The sequence below is a fragment of the Ursus maritimus genome, unplaced genomic scaffold (assembly GCF_017311325.1).
Source record: "Ursus maritimus isolate PB19 unplaced genomic scaffold, ASM1731132v1 scaffold_16, whole genome shotgun sequence".
Taxonomy (NCBI): Eukaryota; Metazoa; Chordata; class Mammalia; order Carnivora; family Ursidae; genus Ursus; species Ursus maritimus.
Window position 1 is genome coordinate 57,998,629 of NW_024424008.1, and position 20,503 is coordinate 58,019,131.

A 20,503-nucleotide genomic window follows, 5' to 3' on the forward strand; every position below is an offset into this window, starting at 1 on the left:
ATCTATTAAAAAGAGATAAGGACTTCCTTCTGTCTCCTCTTCACCAGTAGGGTCCTGAGCAAGGGCATCTGCTCTGTGCCCCATCTCTCCCTCAGGTGGGCTGCACCAGCCGAGATCGGGTGTGGGAGCTGGACAACACCAGCAAGCCTGCTGGGCTTCACTCGTATACCATGTTCTCCAGTCATTTTATCAGTAATAAAGCTAATATTTTTATTTCTATTCTGTTCTTAAGGCTTTTTCTTTTTCTCTCAATTATAAATTCCACTGGAGAAAACAAAGGGTGTACTTTATCGAAAGCTCCTCCAAACACAAGGTCGCTTTTGTGGGTGAACCTGGTTTGGATCTCTCAACTCTAAAGCCATGTCAGTGGCCAGTGTGAAGACACACGGTAATCCTTGAACTTATGGACAAACCGCATATATTCAGTCAGTGCCCCTACAGTTTTTAGTGGCCTTGGGGGTTGCCCGAAACAGCATGAAACCACAGAGCAGACTTGGTACTGCTGTTGCAGGACACGTAATGAAACACGTAATGCTTAAAGGCACTTTATGGTCCCAGCCGACGGAAGTACTGTGAAAACACAAACAAGGCAGCAGCAGAAAGTGTTACAACTCTGTCATGAGGGAATATTCTGCTAATATGCACACTCATTTTGTATCCTGCAACTTTCATGAATTCAGTTATCAGGTCTACTAGTTTTTTGGTGGAGTATTTGAGGTTTTCTGTATATAGTATCACGTCAGATGCACGTAGTGGCAGTTTGACTTCTCCCTGATTAATCTGGATGCCTTTTCTTTCTTTTTTGTTGTCTGGCTGCTGTGGCTAGAACTGCCAGTGCTATGTTGAATACAAGTGGGGAGAGTGGACACCCCTGTCTTGTTCCTGACCACAGAGGGGAAGCTCTGTTTCTCCCTTTTGAGAATGATGTTTGCTGTGGGTTTTCCATATAAGGCCTTTATTATGCTGGGTTTGTTACCTCTAAACCTACTATATTGAGGGATTTTATCATGAATGGATGTTACACTTTGTCAAATGCTTTTTCTGCATCTATTGAAATTATAATACGGTTTTTATCCTTTCTCTTATCAATGTAATGTGTCACGCTGATTGATTTGCAAATACCAAACCACCCCGGGCATACCAGGAATCATGGTGAATGATTTTTTTAATATAACATTGGATTTCGTTTGCTAGTATTCTGTCAAAGGTTTCTGCATATGTCCATCCGAGATACTGGCCTGTAGTTCTCTTTTTTAATGTTGTGTTTATAACTGGTTTTGGTGTCAGGGTGATACTGGCCTCATAAAATGAATCTGGAAGTTTTCCTTCCTTTTCTATGTTTTGGAATAGTTTGAGAACAAGTATTAATTCTTCTATACATTTTTGGTAGAATTCGCTTGTGAAGCCATCTGGTCCTGGAAGACTTTTATTTGAATCAGTAATCAAAAACTCCCAATAATTTCTTATTGGTAATCAGTCCAAATTTTTTTACTTCTTTCCACTTCAGTTTTGGTAGGTTTTATGTTTCTAGGAATTTATCTATTTCTTCTAGGTTGTCTAATTTGTTGGCATAGTTTTTCATAATATTCTCTTGTAATTGTATTTCCTTAGTTTTGGTTGTTATTTCTCCTCTTTCATTTGTGATTTTGAGTCTTTTTTTTTTTGGATGAGTCTTGCTAAAGGTTTATCACTTTTGTTAATCTTTTCAGAGAACCAGCTCCTGGTTTCATTTTTTTTTTTAAGTTTCTGTTTCATGTATTTCTGCTCCAATATTTATTACCTGTTTCCTTCTACTGGTATGGGTTTTGTTTGTACTTTTTCTAGCTCTTTTAGGTGTAAGGTCAGGTTGTGTATTTGGGGTTTTTCTTGCTTCTTGAGGTAAGCCTGTATTGCCAAAAACTTCCCTCTTAGAACTGCTTTTGCTGCATCACAAGATTTTAGACCATTGTGTTTTTGTTTCCAGGTACTTTTTGATTTCTTGGTTGACCCATTCATTGTTTAGTAGCATGTTATTTAACCTCCATGTATGGGTGGTCTTTCCAGATTTTTTTTTGTGGTTGACTTCTAGCATCAGAAAGAATGCATGGTATGACCTCACTCTTTTTAAATTTGTTGAGACTTGTTCTGTGGCTTAATTGATTTTTTCTGGAGAATGTTTCATATGCACTTGAAAAGAATGTGGATTCTGCTATGTTAGGGTAGAATGATCTGAATATATGTGTTAAGTCCATGTGCTCCAGTTGGTCATTCAAAGCGACTGTTTCCTTGTTGATCTTCTGTTTGAACGGCTGGTCCATCAACGTTCAAGAGGGGTGTGAAAGTGCCCTACTATTATTGTATTACTATTAGTTCATGTTTGTTATGAATTGTTTTATGTATTTGGCTGCTCCAGTGCTGCATGCATAAATGTTTACAACTGTTGTATCTTCATGTTGGATTGTCCCCCTTTATTATTATATCGTGTCCTTGTCTTTTTTACACTCTTTGTTTTAAAGTCTCTTTTGTCCAATATAAGTATGGCTACTCCAGCTTTCTTTTGACGTCCATTAGCATGACAGATGTTCCTCCATCCCTCACTTTCAATCTGCAGGTATCTTTAGGTCTGGGATGAGTCTCTTGTATGCAGCATATAGATGGGTCTTGTTTTTTTTATCCATTCTGTCACCCTATATCTTTTGATTGGAGCATTTAGTTAGTCCATTTACGTTCAAAGTAATTACTGATAGACATGTATTTATTGCCATTTTGTTACTTGTTTTGTGGTGGTTTTTGTAGTTTTCTCTGATCCTTTTCTCTCTTTCGTGGTTTGTTGTCTTTCTTTAGTGATATACTTGGATTCCTTTCTCTTTATTCTTTGCATATCTATTACTGGCTTTTGTTTTGTGGTTACCATTGGGTTGGTGTATGACGTCTTTTGCGTGTAGCAGTCGATATGAAGTTGATGGCTGCTTAGGTTTGAACCCAGAGGGAGGTACACGTTATTAAATAATGAAAAGGAATGGAGGCCTCTTTATTATAAAGAAAGAGCCTATATGGTCTTCTTGGGTTTCAGTAAAGAAATACCACAGATTATTTCATACCCTAGGGCTTCTGTTAGGAGTCGTATTTGCAGATTTTGGAATCAAGGAGGAACCAGAGCACTTCAAAAAATGACTTTAGTCTTACTATCAAAACAAGCGGCTGAATGAATACAATAAAGGAATACAGACTGATTAAGCTGAAGCAGGGTTTCTCAATCCCAGCACTACTAACATTTTTGGGCTGTCCTAACTTCTTTGTTGTGGGGGCTGTCCTGTGCATTAGAGGATGTTTAGCGGCATCCCTGGCCTCCACCCAGTAGATGTCTCAGTAACTTCTGAAAAAACACAAATGTTCCTGCCCCCCCCCAGAAGTATGGTTTGAATATGGTCAGCATGAACAGTTTTTTGAATATTAAGTACAGGTGATATTCAGGTGCAGCCAGGCGAGTCCCACCAGGTTAAAGGAATAAACGCTGAAGGCTGTAAGTAAGGGAGGCTCACCTGTGCTCTGCCTCCCAGGTCTCCTTGTGGAGGAACCACTACTCATCTCTTGCCCCACACCCTTTACCAGGGTGGTGAATCACTGCTTTAGGTACATAATTCTCTCTGGGGTAGAGCTAATGTCATTAAGCACTGGAAATCTGTGTTACTTCCTTCTCTTTCTGCCTGATCAACATGAGGCAGTGATTAAATGTTCTGAACCTGGGCAGGAGCAAAGGAGATAGAACTTCCTGATTTCTCACAAAACCCCAAAGGAAAAAACCATTCTGAAAGCAAGTCATGCCACTGGAGAGCACAAAGTGCTGATTTATGAATTAAACACTAGAGATGACTTACGATGCTCTAACATGCCCAGAAAGCTGGCAGGACCGGAGGCTAGTTTCTAAACCAGTTTACTGATGTGCACACCCACTTCCCCCCTGCTGCCCAGCATCATCCCAGCACATTAACATGAGGCACCAATCCTCAAATCAGTGACGTCCTAACTAGACACACATCTAATGGCACAGAAATAAAGATTTCCTTATAATCCGCTTTACCTCCACAATGGTTAGCAGGGTTTCCTGAGAGCTTCTCATAACCTCCATGGTTTTCTCACAGCACCTACAAACACATTACAAAGATGGATTTTGTTACACACCAACGTTTTCAACATATCTTCATCTCTATTATTCCTGTATACTGTGCTGAGACTTCAAATGAATATCTCAAAGAGCACGGTACTAGGCAGACTGCATTTTCAGTAAATGTTTTTGAAAGGAATGTAATTATGTGAATGTAAGCTAAGCCTTGATAAGAATAACACACAGTACTACTGTGAAACATTTCTTCAGTCATTGATGATTGTGGTAATTACACTCTGACTAGAATCGACTCTAGTAAAAGCTGAGCACGAGGACCAATGCTGGGAAACTGCAGGGACCTGTGAAGTGCTTCCAGCAGGAACTGGTCCATCGTACACTCCTTTAGCAGAGGTTACCTGCCCAACAATGAGCGCCCGAAGGAGTTCTGAGCAGTAAAGAGTTCGCTAGGACAGAGGCATTTCCGGTAAACGCCAGCTGCTTTCGGAGGGGCTCGGAAGGACAGCTATGTATGTTACATAGGGTGAGGTCCCAGATGGTCTGAAGGAAGGGGAAGCTATTACTGTCTTTACCCCGGGGTTTTCCTTACTACCAGTAAAGCACTGGAACACGTTTTAGCAGTGAATCCTAGACTCTATAGAAATCAACAGTCCAAATAATTTTGACGTGAAAAACCATCTGCTTTAAACACTTACCTTCTGAAGACACCTTCAACACCAGTAATGCCCATCCCATCCACAATATCTCTGGTGAGTCTGAAAGGAACCGTTTCAGGAGTAGGGAGGATCTTACCCTGTTCAAAAGCAACTCCTGAAGCAAAGAGTACAGCAAGGTTAGGAGGTTCCACAGCAAACCGACTGTCCTCCCATGTGGCCTGTGAGCTGTGCAGAGGCCCCAAATACTCTGTCATCGACAGTCCACACCAGAACTCACGGTGGCTTATTCTGTTTCTGCTCTGCCACTGTCTAGGAGATGCATCTCGAATTTAAAAAGTGTAACTACTTCTAGACATAGACAAGTTCTAGATTCAAGGGTGATTTTTTAAAATGAAATAGTATGCGTAGGATTTAAAATGCAAAATATGCACATAATGGATTTACATGTATTTAAATATCTGCACATATTCTATATTAAGTTTTTATTAAATGAAATTTTTTATCCTGAGATAACTATAGATTCATATGCACTCATAAGATACAATACACAAAATACAAAATTTCCCGTATACCTTTTATGCATTTTCCTCCGTTGGTAGCATCTTGCAGAACTATACAGTACAGTATCAGAGCCAGGACACAGACGCTGATCCAGTCAAGGTCCAGAGTATTTCCATCACCACGAGGATCCCTTACACTGCCCCATTTACAGCCACCCACATCCCTCCCGTGGCCTACCTCCCTCCCACCCACTCTGTGCCTCCAGCAATCACTACTCTTTCATAACTTTGTATAACTGAATTCATTCTGGGGTAAACCATATAATACACGAGCTCTTCTCTATTCTAACGGAACTCACTCTCTCAGCAACTATATAGATTATACTACAGAACTTATAATTTCCTAAGACTGCACCTTCTTAGAAATCTTAAATTCCATATTCTCCTTGAAATCTCTTCTTCTACCCCCTTATTCTTATTAATGAGTTTGAACTCATTGAGATTTCTAGTCTGTCAGCCTTTCCACTCAAGAGTACGGAGTGCAAGGTTGGTCACTCTCATGGCTGCCTCACGTCTCACAGGCCCCTGGCCCCCTCTGCAAGTCTCCATTTCCAACTACAACCGAGACTCCAGGGAGGCTGGAAGAAAGCTCGTGAAGACGCTACTGGCTCCACTGAAAATGCAGGGTCCTCACAGTAGGCAAGTGCCCCGTGGACTGCTCAGCATGCCGTCTTCGTTCCCCCTCTCCACTCGGCTCTTGGACTCACCTCCGTGGAGCCGGGTTTGCCCTGCACTGTTCTGACAAGGCCATTTACCATCCCTCTGACGCTCAGCAAGCAAGCATGCTTTCATTTTCTCAGTTAAAACAGAAGAGCAAATGTTATTTCCCTCCAGTCCTTTCCCTTCTAGCTCAAGACTTTCCTCCTCTCAGTGGAAAAACTGATGTGCCTCCCTTGTAAAGCCAACCGTAGCCCATATGCTTTAGGACTTCCTAGCTATTTCAGGATCTCTGTCTCTTCTCCAGCTTATCAGTACAGAACATGTTCACGCTGCTCTCATCTTAAAACAAACAAACCAAAACCCCCTCAAAAAAAAAAAAAAAAAAAAAAAAAAGCCGAAGCATGTCTCTCTCATCTCTGCAGCAAATGCCTCTCCCGTCCTTCCAAACCTTCTGTGGACAGCTGACATTCTTGGTCTGCACATCCTGACTTCTGTTCAGTCCTCAGCTTTCCATAATCTGACTTCCTCCGTTCTATCCAAATTACTTCTCAGACCTCAAACATTAACTCTTCAATTCAAAGGCCTGTTTTCAGTTTTGACCTTATTTGACCTGCTGTATCAGACACTACTGAGCACTTCTTCCTTCATGAAAAATTTCCCTCCCCTGCCTTCCAAGATACCCCTGCCTCCTTGTTCCCATGACTTACTGGTTATTCTTCAGGGTTTTTTTTTTTCCTGACTCAGGCTTTTCAAAGCTGGCATTCCTTAGGATTCTATCCTTAGTCCTCTTTATCAAGGATGATACAGAAGATCAAGAACCTCCTCCAGTCCAGTGACCTCAACTGACATCTATTAGCAGAAGGTTCTACAGCTCCATCACTGTGCTCGACCTCTTTGCCTTCCTGTGTACTAAATTGCCTGTTACACATGGAAGTGCCATTAATACCAACAAGATGCAAAAGTGAACTCATTGCTTTCTTGTTCTTCACAAAACCTGCTGCGTTCCCTCACTAGAAACGTCAGTTATCCTGGTGTCCCTTCTCCCACCGCTGCCACATCTGACATCCCCGCTGCAGGTCACTAGGAAAACGTCCCCCACAGCCCAGCTCCTGACCTCTACAACTTTAGTCCAAGTCGTCATCCTTTCTTGTCTGAACTATTATACTAGCCCCTCATGTGTCTTTCCACTGCCAGTATTGCTCCCCAAATTATTTCTCAATAATTAAATATGATCATGTCCTCCTTCAGTACATTTAGTTCCCCTTATTTCACAGGTTAAAGTTGAAATGCTTAGTCTGGCTTTTTACAGTCTAGTACACCGAGCTACCTCTCCAGCTACCCAACTACACAGAAACTTCACTCCGGCCATATCTGACATCTCACCATTCCTGCAGGTTACATCCTCAGTAGTCCCCATTTTATATTTGCTCTCTCTTCTGTCTGGATTATCTTTCCTTTCTTTAAGACCTGGCCCAAATGTCACCTGTTGTAATAAGTTTCACTTATTATCTCAACAGACTTAGCTATTCCCTCTAGCATGTGTTTATGTTTTTTTTTTTTTAAACAACATTTATTACTTTGGTCTGTCTCCCTCACGCTTGTAACATCCTGGGGGCAAATATCATTTCTTATGACCAAATATTTAATAAACAGAATAAAGATGCATTTCTGATCTTTTATTACTCACCCAAATCTATATGTACAAGTTCTGCAGACTGCTCATTTATCAAGATATTCTGTACATGTCGATCACCAAGTCCAAGTATGTAACCAACTGGGGGGAAAAACCAACAAACCAACCTGAAATCACTGGGATCATCTGTTTCTAGAACACATTTATCCATAATTTCTACTAATACCACTGACAGCATGATTTTTAAGTAGTGTAGGCTAGTTAGCCTGCTTCAAGGAAAATATGCACATAACTTGCCCCTTTAAGTCGAATGTTGCCAGCTATATTCACTAATACTGCATTTTACAAATTCTAGATGTTATGCTAAAAAAAGCTTTCCCTTTACTAATAAGCATACATTTAAAAATATTCATACTTTGAAAATTAGTGTGGTTAAAGTTGAGACCCATCATTTAGGGCATTATATGCCCTCAAATATGTTATTGAGTATACTTTTAAATTTAACATAATCCTTATTTCATCAGGCATATGTCCACGAAAAACTACATTGCTGTTTTTAAGATAGATGATGGCATGTCCGAACACTTCTGACCTAATGAAAAACACCATGTGGTGTTACAGAAAAAATAGGACGCCCGTCAGCCCGGCTAGCTCTGCTGTCATTAACTGGGCCTCCTTTTATAAACTAAATTAGTTGAATCAGATTAGTGATTCTCACTGTAAACAACAAGAGGGTTTTGTAATGACCTAGAACTTGTTCAGGACCTACACTGTGGCCCTGCCTTTCCATGCGACCTAAGTGATGGAAGGATGGTCTTTATTAGTTAAAAATCAATAGATTAGAAGATCTCTGGTATTCAACCTTAGTTTTCATACTCTAGGACTTTGCTGACAGCCCTGTCTAGCTATTCTAGTCTCTTACCAATTAAAAAAACAAGGTCAAAATACGTAGTATGCACTGCGTATTTGAATATATATCATGATTTCTAATCCAAACATAAAATTCTATTAAATAGATTCAATTTAATTTAGATTCAATTTAATTGTAAACAATTAAATTAAAGGAGGTAAATTAAATATAGTTATCATGGGTTTTATTATTTCCCAAAGGCAATCTCAGAAAATAATATATTGTGGGAAGACTGAAAATACGCCATATTCACTACTGAACAAAGAGCCAGTCTTCTCTCTCCTCGGAGTAGGAGAATTCTTTCCTGCAAAAGCTTGTAAGAGCAACAGTTACAAACCGAGACTCGGGATGAACGAGACGCACAATGACGGAATGAGGAGGACGGGCTGACTGACAAGCTCCATCAGCACCATCACCCCCTGTGACTGAGAAAGCAGCCAGCGGCACACGGGCTACAAGGGACAAGAAGATTACCGATAGAGGAAGTAGCCACGCTGCGAGTATAAGCCAGTCGCTTCTCGAACCAAACAGCTGGGTCCAAGAATTTTTCCATGCAGAAGTAACGGAAAACCGGTTGAAATTTTTGGCAGACATCCATGAACGTTTTATATTTCTCTTCAAAAGACTTCTTTTGTACATCCTTTAAAAAAATCAAATATAAAATTTTCTCAAAATTGTGTTCAACTACTTTAACATTTGCCGACAGTTTCTAGATAGAAAACAGTACAGTGGAGGCAGAGGCCATGAAGAGCTGAACAAGGTATTATCTACCCCCAGAAGCTAACAGTCTGGGCAGCGAAACAGTGACAAGGTATAATCCCTTTAGGCTTCACATGTGAATCTCAGGGGAAGGAGACACGCCAACAGTGACTGTTGGTGTTTTAATTCAATTCGAATTTGAATGATTCTGTAATCTATGTGGAAGTAAACACAAAACAGCCAGAAATGGCTCCGGGCAGTCTAAGGAGGTCACAGAGCAGCAGGGGCGCAAGAGAAAAGGGAAAAGCAAGAATGGACGGCCAAGTAGCAGACACGTCTCAGATCTGTCCTCCAGTACCTTCTCACTAGGTAATACTCTCCTGAGGCAGAGCTGATCTACCTCCGTGGGCTGCACTCTCCCCACGTGCTGATGACCCCACATCTGTATCTCTGGCTCAGGTGTCTTTATGAAGCTCCAGCCTGACCTACTTCTCCAGCTGGTCGCTCAACATCTCCACCTGGATCACTTCCAAACACAACTTCTTCACCTTCTGCTCAGCGAACCTCAGCCACTCTCTCTCTCCTTCTACACAGTAAAGAGCCCCTCCATCCACCCCATCACCCAAACACTGGGCATCACTGATTACTTTTTCCCCAACCCCACTTCTTTTTTTTTTTTTTAAGATTTTATTTATTTATTTGACACAGAGAGAGAGGCAGCGAGAAAGGGAACACAAGCAGGGGAAGTGGGAGAGGGAGAAGCAGGCTTCCCGCTGAGCAGGGAGCCCGGTGCGGGGCTCAATCCCAGAACGCTGGGATCATGACCTGAGCGGAAGGCAGACGCTTAACAACTGAGCCACCCAGGCGCCCCTCCAACCCCACTTCTAATCAGCAACCAAATCCTATCGGTCTTGCCTCCTTAATATTCCTTACTCTTCATTCCTACTGCTGTTCGTCTTAACTCAGGGCCCCTGTGTCATGCCTCTAGTCAGCTTCTCAAAAATGTAGCCCACAGTGCTGTGAGTTCTTTCTCTAAAATGCAATTCTGGTATTACTGTCCTCCTCGAGGGTTCTCTACTGCTAACGGGATAAAGTACCCAGTTCTTAGCATTTCATGAAGCAACCCTCCATTTTTTGACTAACAACTACTGCTTCAGTCTCATTAATTGCCTCCCCAAAAACCAGGCCTCTGCTATCTCTACCTGTCTGTCCAGGCCTCTTTTCCTTTGCTTTCATAAGCCTTCTGCTTACAAAACTAACTTAGTGAGTCATCTTGGCTCAAAGGCCACTCCCCTACGAAGTCTTTCTGAATCTGACTCCAGTCCTGCCCATGGCAGGTAGAATGAAGCACTCCCTCAACTGGGCCTGCACGGTCCCTGGGACAGCCTTCCATCACAACACCTGTACCCCTTTACCACCCAGTTAAAAAATTATATAACAGAAAGCAGAGTAAAAGGAAAAGTAATGGATTTTATGGTTGGACAGACAAGATTCAAATCCTTGCTCCACCATTATTAGCTCATTGGCCTGGGCAAGTTAAATTTCTGAACTTCCTCCCATTTGTGAAGTGTCAGCACAGTGCCTGTTGTGACTGGCTGAATGAATGTCCATGGCCAGTGTGATGTGGCCAATGTCTTAAAAGGTCTATCAGTTTTATATAAAAATTATCTATTTTTTGGTTTTAGTTAGTATTTTGTTTGTTAAGAATTAGCTTACCCCAAACTGGAAGCAGATTAGCATTCCACCGAATGCTAAATCTCTCATCAGACAAGGGTTGGCACATTATAGAGTTTACAAACGTTCCTATCACTCACACACACTTCCATGGTGGCGGGTGTGCTTTCCTTCACTGACGATCACCCCCCCTGCCCCCCGGCCCCAATGAAACCGAAACACTGTGTGCTCTAACACTGGAGCGCTCAGCTGTGGTAAGTGGGTACATAATCTCGCAATAGTTTATACTTCCAAGTGCCACTCACCATCATTTTCTTCTGGCAGTGAAGGGCGCTGAAGTCCTTCGGCCTGTATCTCTTATGAGCACCATTCTCGTTGTTCACAAGGAACTCACCGATGGGGACAGTTCCTGTGCACCATTCAAGGACTCCACTTCGCTGAGAAAGCGGGACCACCTGCATCACAGAGGGGATGCCTTCTGATTACTGGAGGGTCTTGAAGAGCATGTGACAGGCACTCTGCTACCAGAGTCCGTGAAAAGCACTCTTTCAACTGTATTGCTTTTTCTGTGTCCAGAGGAGACACGGGTAAGCCATGGAAGATAAGCTTAAGCTCCAAGAATAAGATTTTCTAGGCTGCGGCTGAGACCTGAGGACCTGCTGGGCTCTCAGGCTCTGCGATTCCCTGAGCTGTCAGTCCTGTTAACTAGGTGGTTCAGCATCACCTTGACTGAGCCACAGTTTGCTCCATTTAGCAGAGGAATTATCTGCTTTCCTCATATTTTTATTTTTAAGATTTTATTTATTTGTCAGAGAGAGCGAGCACAAGCAGGGGGAGAAGCAGACTCCCCGCCGAGCAGGGACCCGATACGGGGCGCAATCCCAAGATCTTGAGATCACGACCTGAGCCGAAGGCAGACACTTAACTGAGCCACCCAGGCGCCCCTCATACTTTTAATATCAAACAATTTGAAAAATTTCACTTTGGCCAATATTGAATATAATCTTAATACTAACATACTTTGATAATTAAAAGTATACGTATTCTTGCTTTAGAGTCTTATTAGCTACACCAAGACGAAATATATTCCTGAACATAAAATGAGCAATTTTACTGGAAAGATTAAAAATTATGACATATATATAAACATACACAAAGTATAGAAAATGATATAAACAAACATCCTGTTACCCACCAAACAGCTTTATCAAACCTAAGATTTTGTCACATTTGCTGCAAAATGATGCTCCCTTTGTACCCTTCCCTGGCCCTGTGCCCTTCCCCACCATCAAGATGACTGCTAACTTGCTTATCGTTCATGTTCATGTATTTTTTGGTACATTTTTATTTCAAAGCAATATATACATAAATAGTTGTAAGCTTTAAATAAAAGAGTATTATACTCCGTGAACGCTTCTACAAGTTTTTACTCACTCGACACTGTTCTACAATTAGCTGCATTAGTACATGTAACCCTCAATCATTTAACAATCATAGACTGTATAAGAACACCGTAATTATCCACATATATACACACCCGGGAACTGAATACCTGGTCACAGGGGATGTGCATCTTCTGTTTAACCAGATATTGCCAAAGAACTATCCAAAGGGGTTCTGCCGATTCATACACCCAGTATCGTGCTGATCTGAGAGGTGTGCAACGGTATCTCACTGTGGTTTCAATTTGTATTTTCAGATGCCCGGTAAGGCTGAGTAAAATTTAATAGGCTCACTGGCCATTCAAAATATTTTCTTCCTGAGTTGTCTGTATTCTTTACCCATTTTCCTACTGGCATGTTAGCCTTTTTACAATTGGTTTGTGAGAGCTCTTTATACATTCTGTATGTAAATCCCTTATTGTTATTAATTTTATAGCAATCCTTTGTTACTAATATTATTAAACTCATTTTTCTTAGTTGGCCACTTGTCTTTATAGAATCTTTAATTCTATCAATTTTATTATAATGTACTCAAACATGCTGAACTGTCTTGTGTCTTACGGAGGCCTTTCATTAATTTAACTATGTTTGTGGAGAGTCTATTATGTGTTTGATAGAACAAAACAGGCATTTAAAAAAGTGACTAAGAGAGACATGGTCAGGGAAAGCCCCTCTGAGGTGACACGCAGAGAACCTTGAATGAAGTAAGGGAGCGAGTAACGGATCTGAGGGAAGAGTATTCCGGGCCGAGGGGAGTAAGGACGGGAAACAAAACTGGCAGGTCTCAGCCAAGGCAGGAAGAGCAGCTGAGCCGAGGGGAGGTGACTGAGCCGTCATAATCACTTTCATTCAGGGATAAGTGAAGTCATCTGGAGTTCAGAACAGGAAATGGACATATTTATTCTGTCTCAAACTCTTTTAAATTGACCATCCTAGCTGCTGTGAGTGAAGGAGCTGTGGTGCGCCCAGGGAAGAAGTAAGGGGTTATCGAGACATGATCAAAGAGATGTGACTACAGGGCAGGAATGGCAGAGGCGGTAACAGTGACTCGACGGAAAGCAGACCAGTAAGGACTTGCTGATGGAACAGGTGTGAGATCTGAGAGACAGAGAGAGGGAGGGGCAAGTTTAAAATGATGCTGATATTTCTACACCGATATGTAGGAATTACTGCTCTTTTAGGAGTGATGACAGTATTGTGGTTCTGTTTTGGTTTTTTAGACGTTATCTTATACAACTACACACTGAAATAAATGTTTACAGGTGAAATGATAGAACATTTTTGTTTCAAAATAATATTGAAGGGAAGGAAGTAGGTCGAAGTAGAAATGAAACAAAATTATCCATGAGCTGATCACTACTGAAACTGGTGATGGTACAAGCGAGTTAATTACATTATTCTATGTACTTTTATAGATGTTTGAAATTTCCAATAGTAATAAAAAGAAAAAGACAAGACCGCCTCCTGACTTTGGACCGAGCAACTTGGGTGAAGGTAGTGCCATCGGCTGATCTGTGTGGGGTATTTTGGGGGTGGAGGTATTCATCAAAAGCTCTACTTTAAACTTGCTGAGCCTGAGGTATCCCTTAGACTTCTACAGAACCCACTCATCGTCAGGAACCAGCCCTTCCGAATGCTGTATGTGATCTGACAAAAGGCTTCTTTTATAAAGTCGCTTAAGGGAAAAACAGGGCTTCACGATTAGCAGGGAAGATGGCCAAAGGGCAAAAGGACCGGGACTCCTGAGCCACCATCCACCACGTGTATTTTTCCAGTGACGATGCCACAGAGACCTTGCGTGGCACACAAAGTCTAAAATGTTTACACTCACAGAAAACACTGACTGAGCCCTCGTCTGAATAATGGCATCTTTTCTAGGCTCTTGATGAAGGAACAGAAGCATGAAGTGGTCACCTTGTATGTGCAGATGGTCAGTTTCCTCTTCCTGGTCTCAGTGTTCCTCTGCAGTAACGTATTACACATCTGGAAAACCTGCTGCATGACCGCGTCCTGTCTCAGGTCGTCACGGCCCTTCAGAATAGTCAAAGCATGAACTGGGCGCAGTCCATTTTATGATAAAATCACACAGAGAGCCACATGAGGACAACGGAAGGGCGCTCAGAATTCCATCTGAGCATCTATACTCTTCACAGTCTCTTAAATAACTAAGACCTAATGCTAGTGTTTCATTTAGAATAAGCTGTAACACTGGGTAGAAGACCAATGTAGAAAAACGTTCCACCTCGCTACTTCTGGAATTCGGCTAACTGGAACTCCTCCCCTGGAGGGCACGAGGCCCTGTGCTCTCTCCACGACCTCCCAGCACGGCCCTGAGAACTTGGGAGCAGAGTAAGGGAGGAATGCTATCCCCTTTCTGATACATTTACTAGCAGCTGGCATGATGCCACATTCAGGATTCTTGAGGCAAGGGCCTTCAACTTGAACTCTTCCAGAAAATAAGGAACAATCACCTTAACAGTTTTTCCATAACAAGCAAGCAGACTGTTAACCTCACCTATCCATTCATGTTAAAAGTTTTCTTTTACTTCGGTCAACTGTTACAATGCTGGCCTTCCAGAAACACAAAAAATTTTAGGAAAAGCAATCTGCTTCTAGAAAATAATGTATTTATAGTGTGTAAGTTTTCCTCACTTGCAATTTTTGAGAAGAAAAATAAAGACTCAAAGCAGGAAGTAAATATCAACTATGGTTTTGCTTTGACTTTTTTACTAAGCCGCTAAGGACCGCACCACCAGAGGGGAGTCTCACCTTGACGAGCTGTCTCCTTTCCTTTCCATCAGAGCCCAGACAGTCTATTATTTTAGGTAAATTTAAACCTCCTGCTAAACGAAATTCTGCTTTAAATGACTGTATAGTCACCAGATTTCTGTATTCTCCGGTGGGGTCCACCTAATAAAGCATATAAATCAGAGAACAGGTCAGGTACACTATGTGCTTTTAGAGAAGAATGAATTATAAAGGACAATTTTAATATTAAACAGAGGAATGAATGACAATGTGCTGTGGGTTAAGAGCTCAAGTTATAATTTACTTCCTGTTTAAATGGAAGAAACAAAATTCAACACTGGAAAGGTTTATACAAGTCACCTGTCTAAGCATCTCTCACTAACCCTGGGGCACAGTGTTCGTGTTGCCAAAAAGCTACTGAAGAACCTGGTCTCAGGTCTCACCACTGACTGTCTATGTGAAGTCCTCTGAGAAACAGAAAATGTCTCACAAAAACAGAGTAAGGTAAATTTTAAACAAGTGTGGGGAGTGGTCTTCTAGGTTGAACTGCTAACTCTGGCATTTTCAGGAAATATTCAGCTAAATACCTTTGCCAGTGTCGCTGGAAAGGTATTAATCCATACGATGCAGGTACATTTCAAATCAGATAACTACATATACTAAGAATGTAGTCATAATCCTTTTAAAAAAATTTTTGTTTTATTTTTTTTTTTTAAAGATTTTATTTATTTATTCGACAGAGATAGAGACAGCCAGTGAGAGAGGGAACACAAGCAGGGGGAGTGGGAGAGGAAGAAGCAGGCTCCCAGCGGAAGAGCCTGATGTGGGGCTCGATCCCAGAACGCCAGGATTACACGCTGAGCCAAAGGCAGACGCTTAACCGCTGTGCCACCCGGGCGCCCCAAGTTTTTATTTTATTTTAATTCCAGTTAGTTAACTTACAGTTAATAGTTTTTAGTTTCAGGTGCACAATCTACTGATTCAGCACTTGCCTATGTCACCCGGTGCTCATCGTGACAAGTGCCCTCCTTCATCCCTGTCACCTGTTTTCCCATCCCCCACCCCATCACCCCATCTCTGTAGTTAACGGTCCATTACTAAGCTATAACCTCTATTATTACATATATCCCTGCCAACTTGGTATTTCTAGCAATAAAAGCTCAGCACAATGTAGCTAAAAGTATCACGCATATTACAGTTAATTTAATACTGTAACACATACTGTTATTACCTCATAGTGTAATACATGACAGTCAACACAGTCTAACACACAGACTTTTTGAAATATAAAGCATCTAGGGACTGTCTTGCCAAGTTAAAAATTAATCTTGCATAAGCACACAGAACGTTTTCTTCCTTTGGCCACTGAAGGCCTACAGACCTTCACAAAGAAGACGGGAGTGTAAAACTGAAGGCAAAAGAAAAGAAAGCAAGAGAGCCCTTTAAGTATTTTCAGGCTTAGGTAAAGGGATCCTATAAAGAAACTACAGATTGAAACAAATCAGAGTGCTGATCTTTAACCACTTTTGATCTATTTCAAATAGTTAACCTAATTAAAAGGAATTTAGTTCCATAAAAAAAATCAAGGTAGTTAATAGTGAATTACCTTAATTTCTGTAGTTGGAACAACGACATCTTCTAAATTCTTCAGTTTAGTAATTGGCTGGTCTGCTGGGATACTTATGCCTTCTATATTTAAAATAAAGAGGTTTTGGTGACCACTACACACCGAGGAACAGCTCTGAAGCAGACGCCCCAGACCCCAACCTGTAGCTAATCTGTGGTTCAGGCCCCGATCCAGAAATGAAGACCAGGGCTCCGGACACAATGCAGCTCAGGGCCAGAGCAGGCCAACCGCTGATACGGCTTACGTGTGACGCTGCAGGTAAGCTGGCATCGGTAATTAGGCCAGAGCCCGGCTGACGGCCCAGGCTGAGCACGTTCAGATAATCACACAACAGCCCCCACAGCACACAGATAATGCATTCCCGCCATATTACTATCAAATGTAACCACGGGATGTGACGATCAATAGGCTTTGTTTGCTCGAGGAACACTATGAGAGTTCTCATTCTTATTTTCAAGTACTAAGAACTTAAATGCAAAGATCTGATTCTGAACAGAAAAGGGAATGCAACTGTTAATCTATGGGGAGAGAGACTTCTAAGTGTGTGCACATAACCAAACACTACCTCAGTTTATAATTATTTGAACAGAATTATATTGAACAGCAAGAAGAGTGAAGGATTACATGCAAGGCATTCTAACGCCTGTGGAAGAAATGGGAAAGCCTTCTCATTTTTAAGACCTAGCGCACAGTAACCAACATCATTTTAAGAAATCTTTGACCCTGAAACTGTCAGTTATTCAGTTATTTTAATGGATTTGACTCTATGCAATTAATTCTCTGCAAAGAGTATTTGTACCAGGACATTACCTGGAGAAATCAAATAATTAATTCAGTGCAGTCCCATATTAACAGATGACAGAAGATATTAAATGGTAAGTGACTAGGGGTTGTTGAAGCTACTGGATAAAAATTCAGCTTTGGACAATGTGTGAGTTGTAATCCTAAGGACCCTCATGTCCATAATGAATGATATGTAGGTAAGTTAGAGAAATTACATATTAGGCTCTATAATTAATATATCTGTCTTGAGAAAAACATAGCATAAAAGCAACATTCTTTCAAACACCTACTTCTCTGAGTCCTCCACTGAGCAGCGTCTAGGTTTGCTAATATGATATAAGCATCACAGAGCGCCTCCACGCTTCTGACCATCTGAGGTCTTCTACTTCTGATAGTATGTATTATCCTATTTGCAGCCTCGGTTCGATCCTGTTCAGAAAAAAACAAAACAAAAACACATTACAGAAAGAAATACCCAACACTTAAACTTTTCAGAGTTATAACAAAAAGAAAAATTTATGCACTTATCTAAATGCTGGAAAGACTATAATCACTCAGAAACGAACAAAATAGTCACTTTATGAATGAAATACATCAAAGGTAGAGTAATATCAATAGTAAAGGACTTGCATGTGTTTTGAAATGTATTTTTTTCTTTGCTCGATGCTGTGAGGAAAAAAAAGTATTGGTATCTACTATGCCTGGAGAATATTCAGGAATTTTGAACGAGTTATTTTAGGTGGCATAATAACAAAGGATTTAAAACCTGAATACGGTCAGCAACTCATGCTCTTAGAATCCCTGAGATTTAAGAAAGGAATATTGTGGGAAAATACGAATACGACAATTCAAAAAGTTATGTAATTTTTAATCCAAGTACCTCATCGAGTGGAGAGCTTTGTTTAGGTGCATTTTTAGTTATTCTATTCCTTCCTGCTGCCTCTGGTTTGGTCAAAAATTCATCTTTGTTTGCATTTGCTAAAGCCAGTATAATAAACAAAGTGTGATGGGGGTGATCCATTGCAATTCTAGAGATAAGCTGTCAGAAAATAAAGAACTGTTAGTTGTACACAACCAATCAACAAAAATAGAAAATCTGTAACATTTTTCCTTTTGTTTGGCATTACAGATATATGCTGCTCTACCGGATGCCGCCGTGGGTCGATGTGTGTGCATGTGTGAGACGGAGGAACAGGGAGAAGTGACGGAGAAACGGAGTAACTTACGCGCAGTGAGACGAGACAAAAGGAAATTCTTATTCCCGCCCTTTTACAGCATAATATATACGAATGACTAGCATATTTTTATATATTCATTTCCCAGAGTGGAACAGTAATATATAATATATGAAAGAAAAGCAACTGTGTTTTGTTTCTCAGGTTCACTCACATTATTGAGGACTTCATGAAATCCGAGGCCTCCCATCATTTTGGTCCCCATTCTAGCAGCCAACTGGTACATAAGGGGCAAAAATTTGTAGGATGGAATCTTCATTCCATCGATCTACCAAAAAAAAAAAAAAAAAAGCCTTAAACAATGCCTCACATATGAGCAAATAAATTATTCTCAGATAATGCTACCAACACAAGCATCTACTTGTTCTTAAAAAAACCTCGGTAACTTAACATCTTATCTCAGTCTTCCTGAGGGGTATTCTAGATTGCTTCATTGGTGAGTCACAGTAGTTGACCCTAAATTAAACTGTATTCAGAACAGGAACACTGGCACTGATCCCGTTCCAGTGAATCCAAGGAGGACAGACGTGGATCTGAGGGTTACTGTGACCCTGACTATGGAGAAGTCAGTGTACGATACAATGGAGTAACCTGTGCCCCTGTACGCTAAAACCAACAGGACTTAATGACATAAGCAGCAGAGACTGCTTGTATCTATTATGAGTCTTATCATTCTCTTCACCCAGAAGAAACATTTTACTTGTAAGCTTCCAACTGGTTGCCAATGTAGATCCTGTCAGCATAACTTTAAAATTAGGTATCATCAATAAAATCTAAAATTTTTAAATAAAAACTTAATACTACTGCCTTAATGTTTTCCTAAAACTTTTTCATTTATAAAAGTAATTCACTGTAAAAATCTCAGAAAAGATAAAGCAGGAGGAAAGACACGCCTGTGTTCTCACATCATCTTTAACTGCCGGCCAAATCTCCCAGTGTGGCATTCTGGCACATTCCAGCAGTAACTGAGAAAGTATAGCGAAGACTGAACTAAATGCTCTCATCTCCGCATAAACCTGCATCATTGGAGCTTATCGAGTACCTACGAGTACAGCATCGAACAAATACCAGGGATACAAAGAATATACAAAATCTAGGACACCGCTGGGCTCATGTCTAAGCTTACCAAGCACAGGCTAGAATACTGGGTTTAAAAAGAAGACTTGCCTTCATCATGCCATTGACTTCAGAAACTCCTGAATTTTCAAGCCAGAGAGAACAAAGACGGAATATCCACATATCGTGTCCTTCTCCACTCAGTAAGCAACTGATGTAATTTTCAACTGCTTTACATAGGAAACGTTTACGGTCCTCTTTCAGTGCACGGAGTGCACATTCATCCAGCTCCAGCTCCCGCTGGACCTTTACTGTATATCTTGCATTGGATAATTAAAACACAAAACCCGTCAAATGGTACAAAACTACAAAATCATACATGAGATACAACATAAATGAACAGTCAAGTGTCCATCTCTGGAGAAAAAGCAAAATTCTACAAATTCCAAGGGAACAAACTTACTTTTGGTATCTGAAATTAAGTCTGCAATTCAAAACCCTTTCTAGGCAACCAGGGACAAAGTGGACCCTACCCAAGATGCCTACTTACCTCAATTCTCTACTTTCCCGATCGCACACCAGCCAAAGGCAGGTCTGAAGAAGGGTTTGATTATATCAGAAGAGATAACTCTTCCGGATTTAAATTGAACACCTGTCTCTTTTTAACTATGGTACCAACAGCCCCAAAAAGCTCTATACAATGCACCTAGAATCACAC

At 41.0% G+C, this 20,503-nt stretch overlaps 2 protein-coding genes across 2 annotated transcripts in view; one reads left to right on the forward strand and one right to left on the reverse strand.

Moving 5' to 3' along the window:
* The window catches only part of CUNH11orf65 (chromosome unknown C11orf65 homolog), a 92,751-nt gene extending 73,958 nt beyond the window's left edge, over positions 1 to 18,793 (forward strand). Inside the window, exon 3 of the transcript XR_568438.2 lies at positions 18,624 to 18,793. The gene's annotated coding sequence lies outside the window, so the exon portion shown is untranslated. The remainder of the gene's footprint in view (positions 1 to 18,623) is intronic.
* ATM (ATM serine/threonine kinase) overlaps positions 1 to 20,503 on the reverse strand; it is a 124,748-nt gene that overhangs the window by 2,944 nt on the left and 101,301 nt on the right. Inside the window, exons 51-62 of the mRNA XM_008690114.2 lie at positions 19,897 to 20,104; positions 18,884 to 18,997; positions 18,375 to 18,533; positions 17,785 to 17,923; positions 16,691 to 16,773; positions 15,106 to 15,246; positions 14,251 to 14,367; positions 11,200 to 11,349; positions 8,996 to 9,161; positions 7,666 to 7,752; positions 4,798 to 4,912; positions 4,061 to 4,124 (exon numbers count right to left, since the gene is read on the reverse strand). Coding sequence (XP_008688336.1) covers positions 4,061 to 4,124; positions 4,798 to 4,912; positions 7,666 to 7,752; positions 8,996 to 9,161; positions 11,200 to 11,349; positions 14,251 to 14,367; positions 15,106 to 15,246; positions 16,691 to 16,773; positions 17,785 to 17,923; positions 18,375 to 18,533; positions 18,884 to 18,997; positions 19,897 to 20,104 — 1,543 coding nt within the window. The remainder of the gene's footprint in view (positions 1 to 4,060; positions 4,125 to 4,797; positions 4,913 to 7,665; positions 7,753 to 8,995; positions 9,162 to 11,199; positions 11,350 to 14,250; positions 14,368 to 15,105; positions 15,247 to 16,690; positions 16,774 to 17,784; positions 17,924 to 18,374; positions 18,534 to 18,883; positions 18,998 to 19,896; positions 20,105 to 20,503) is intronic.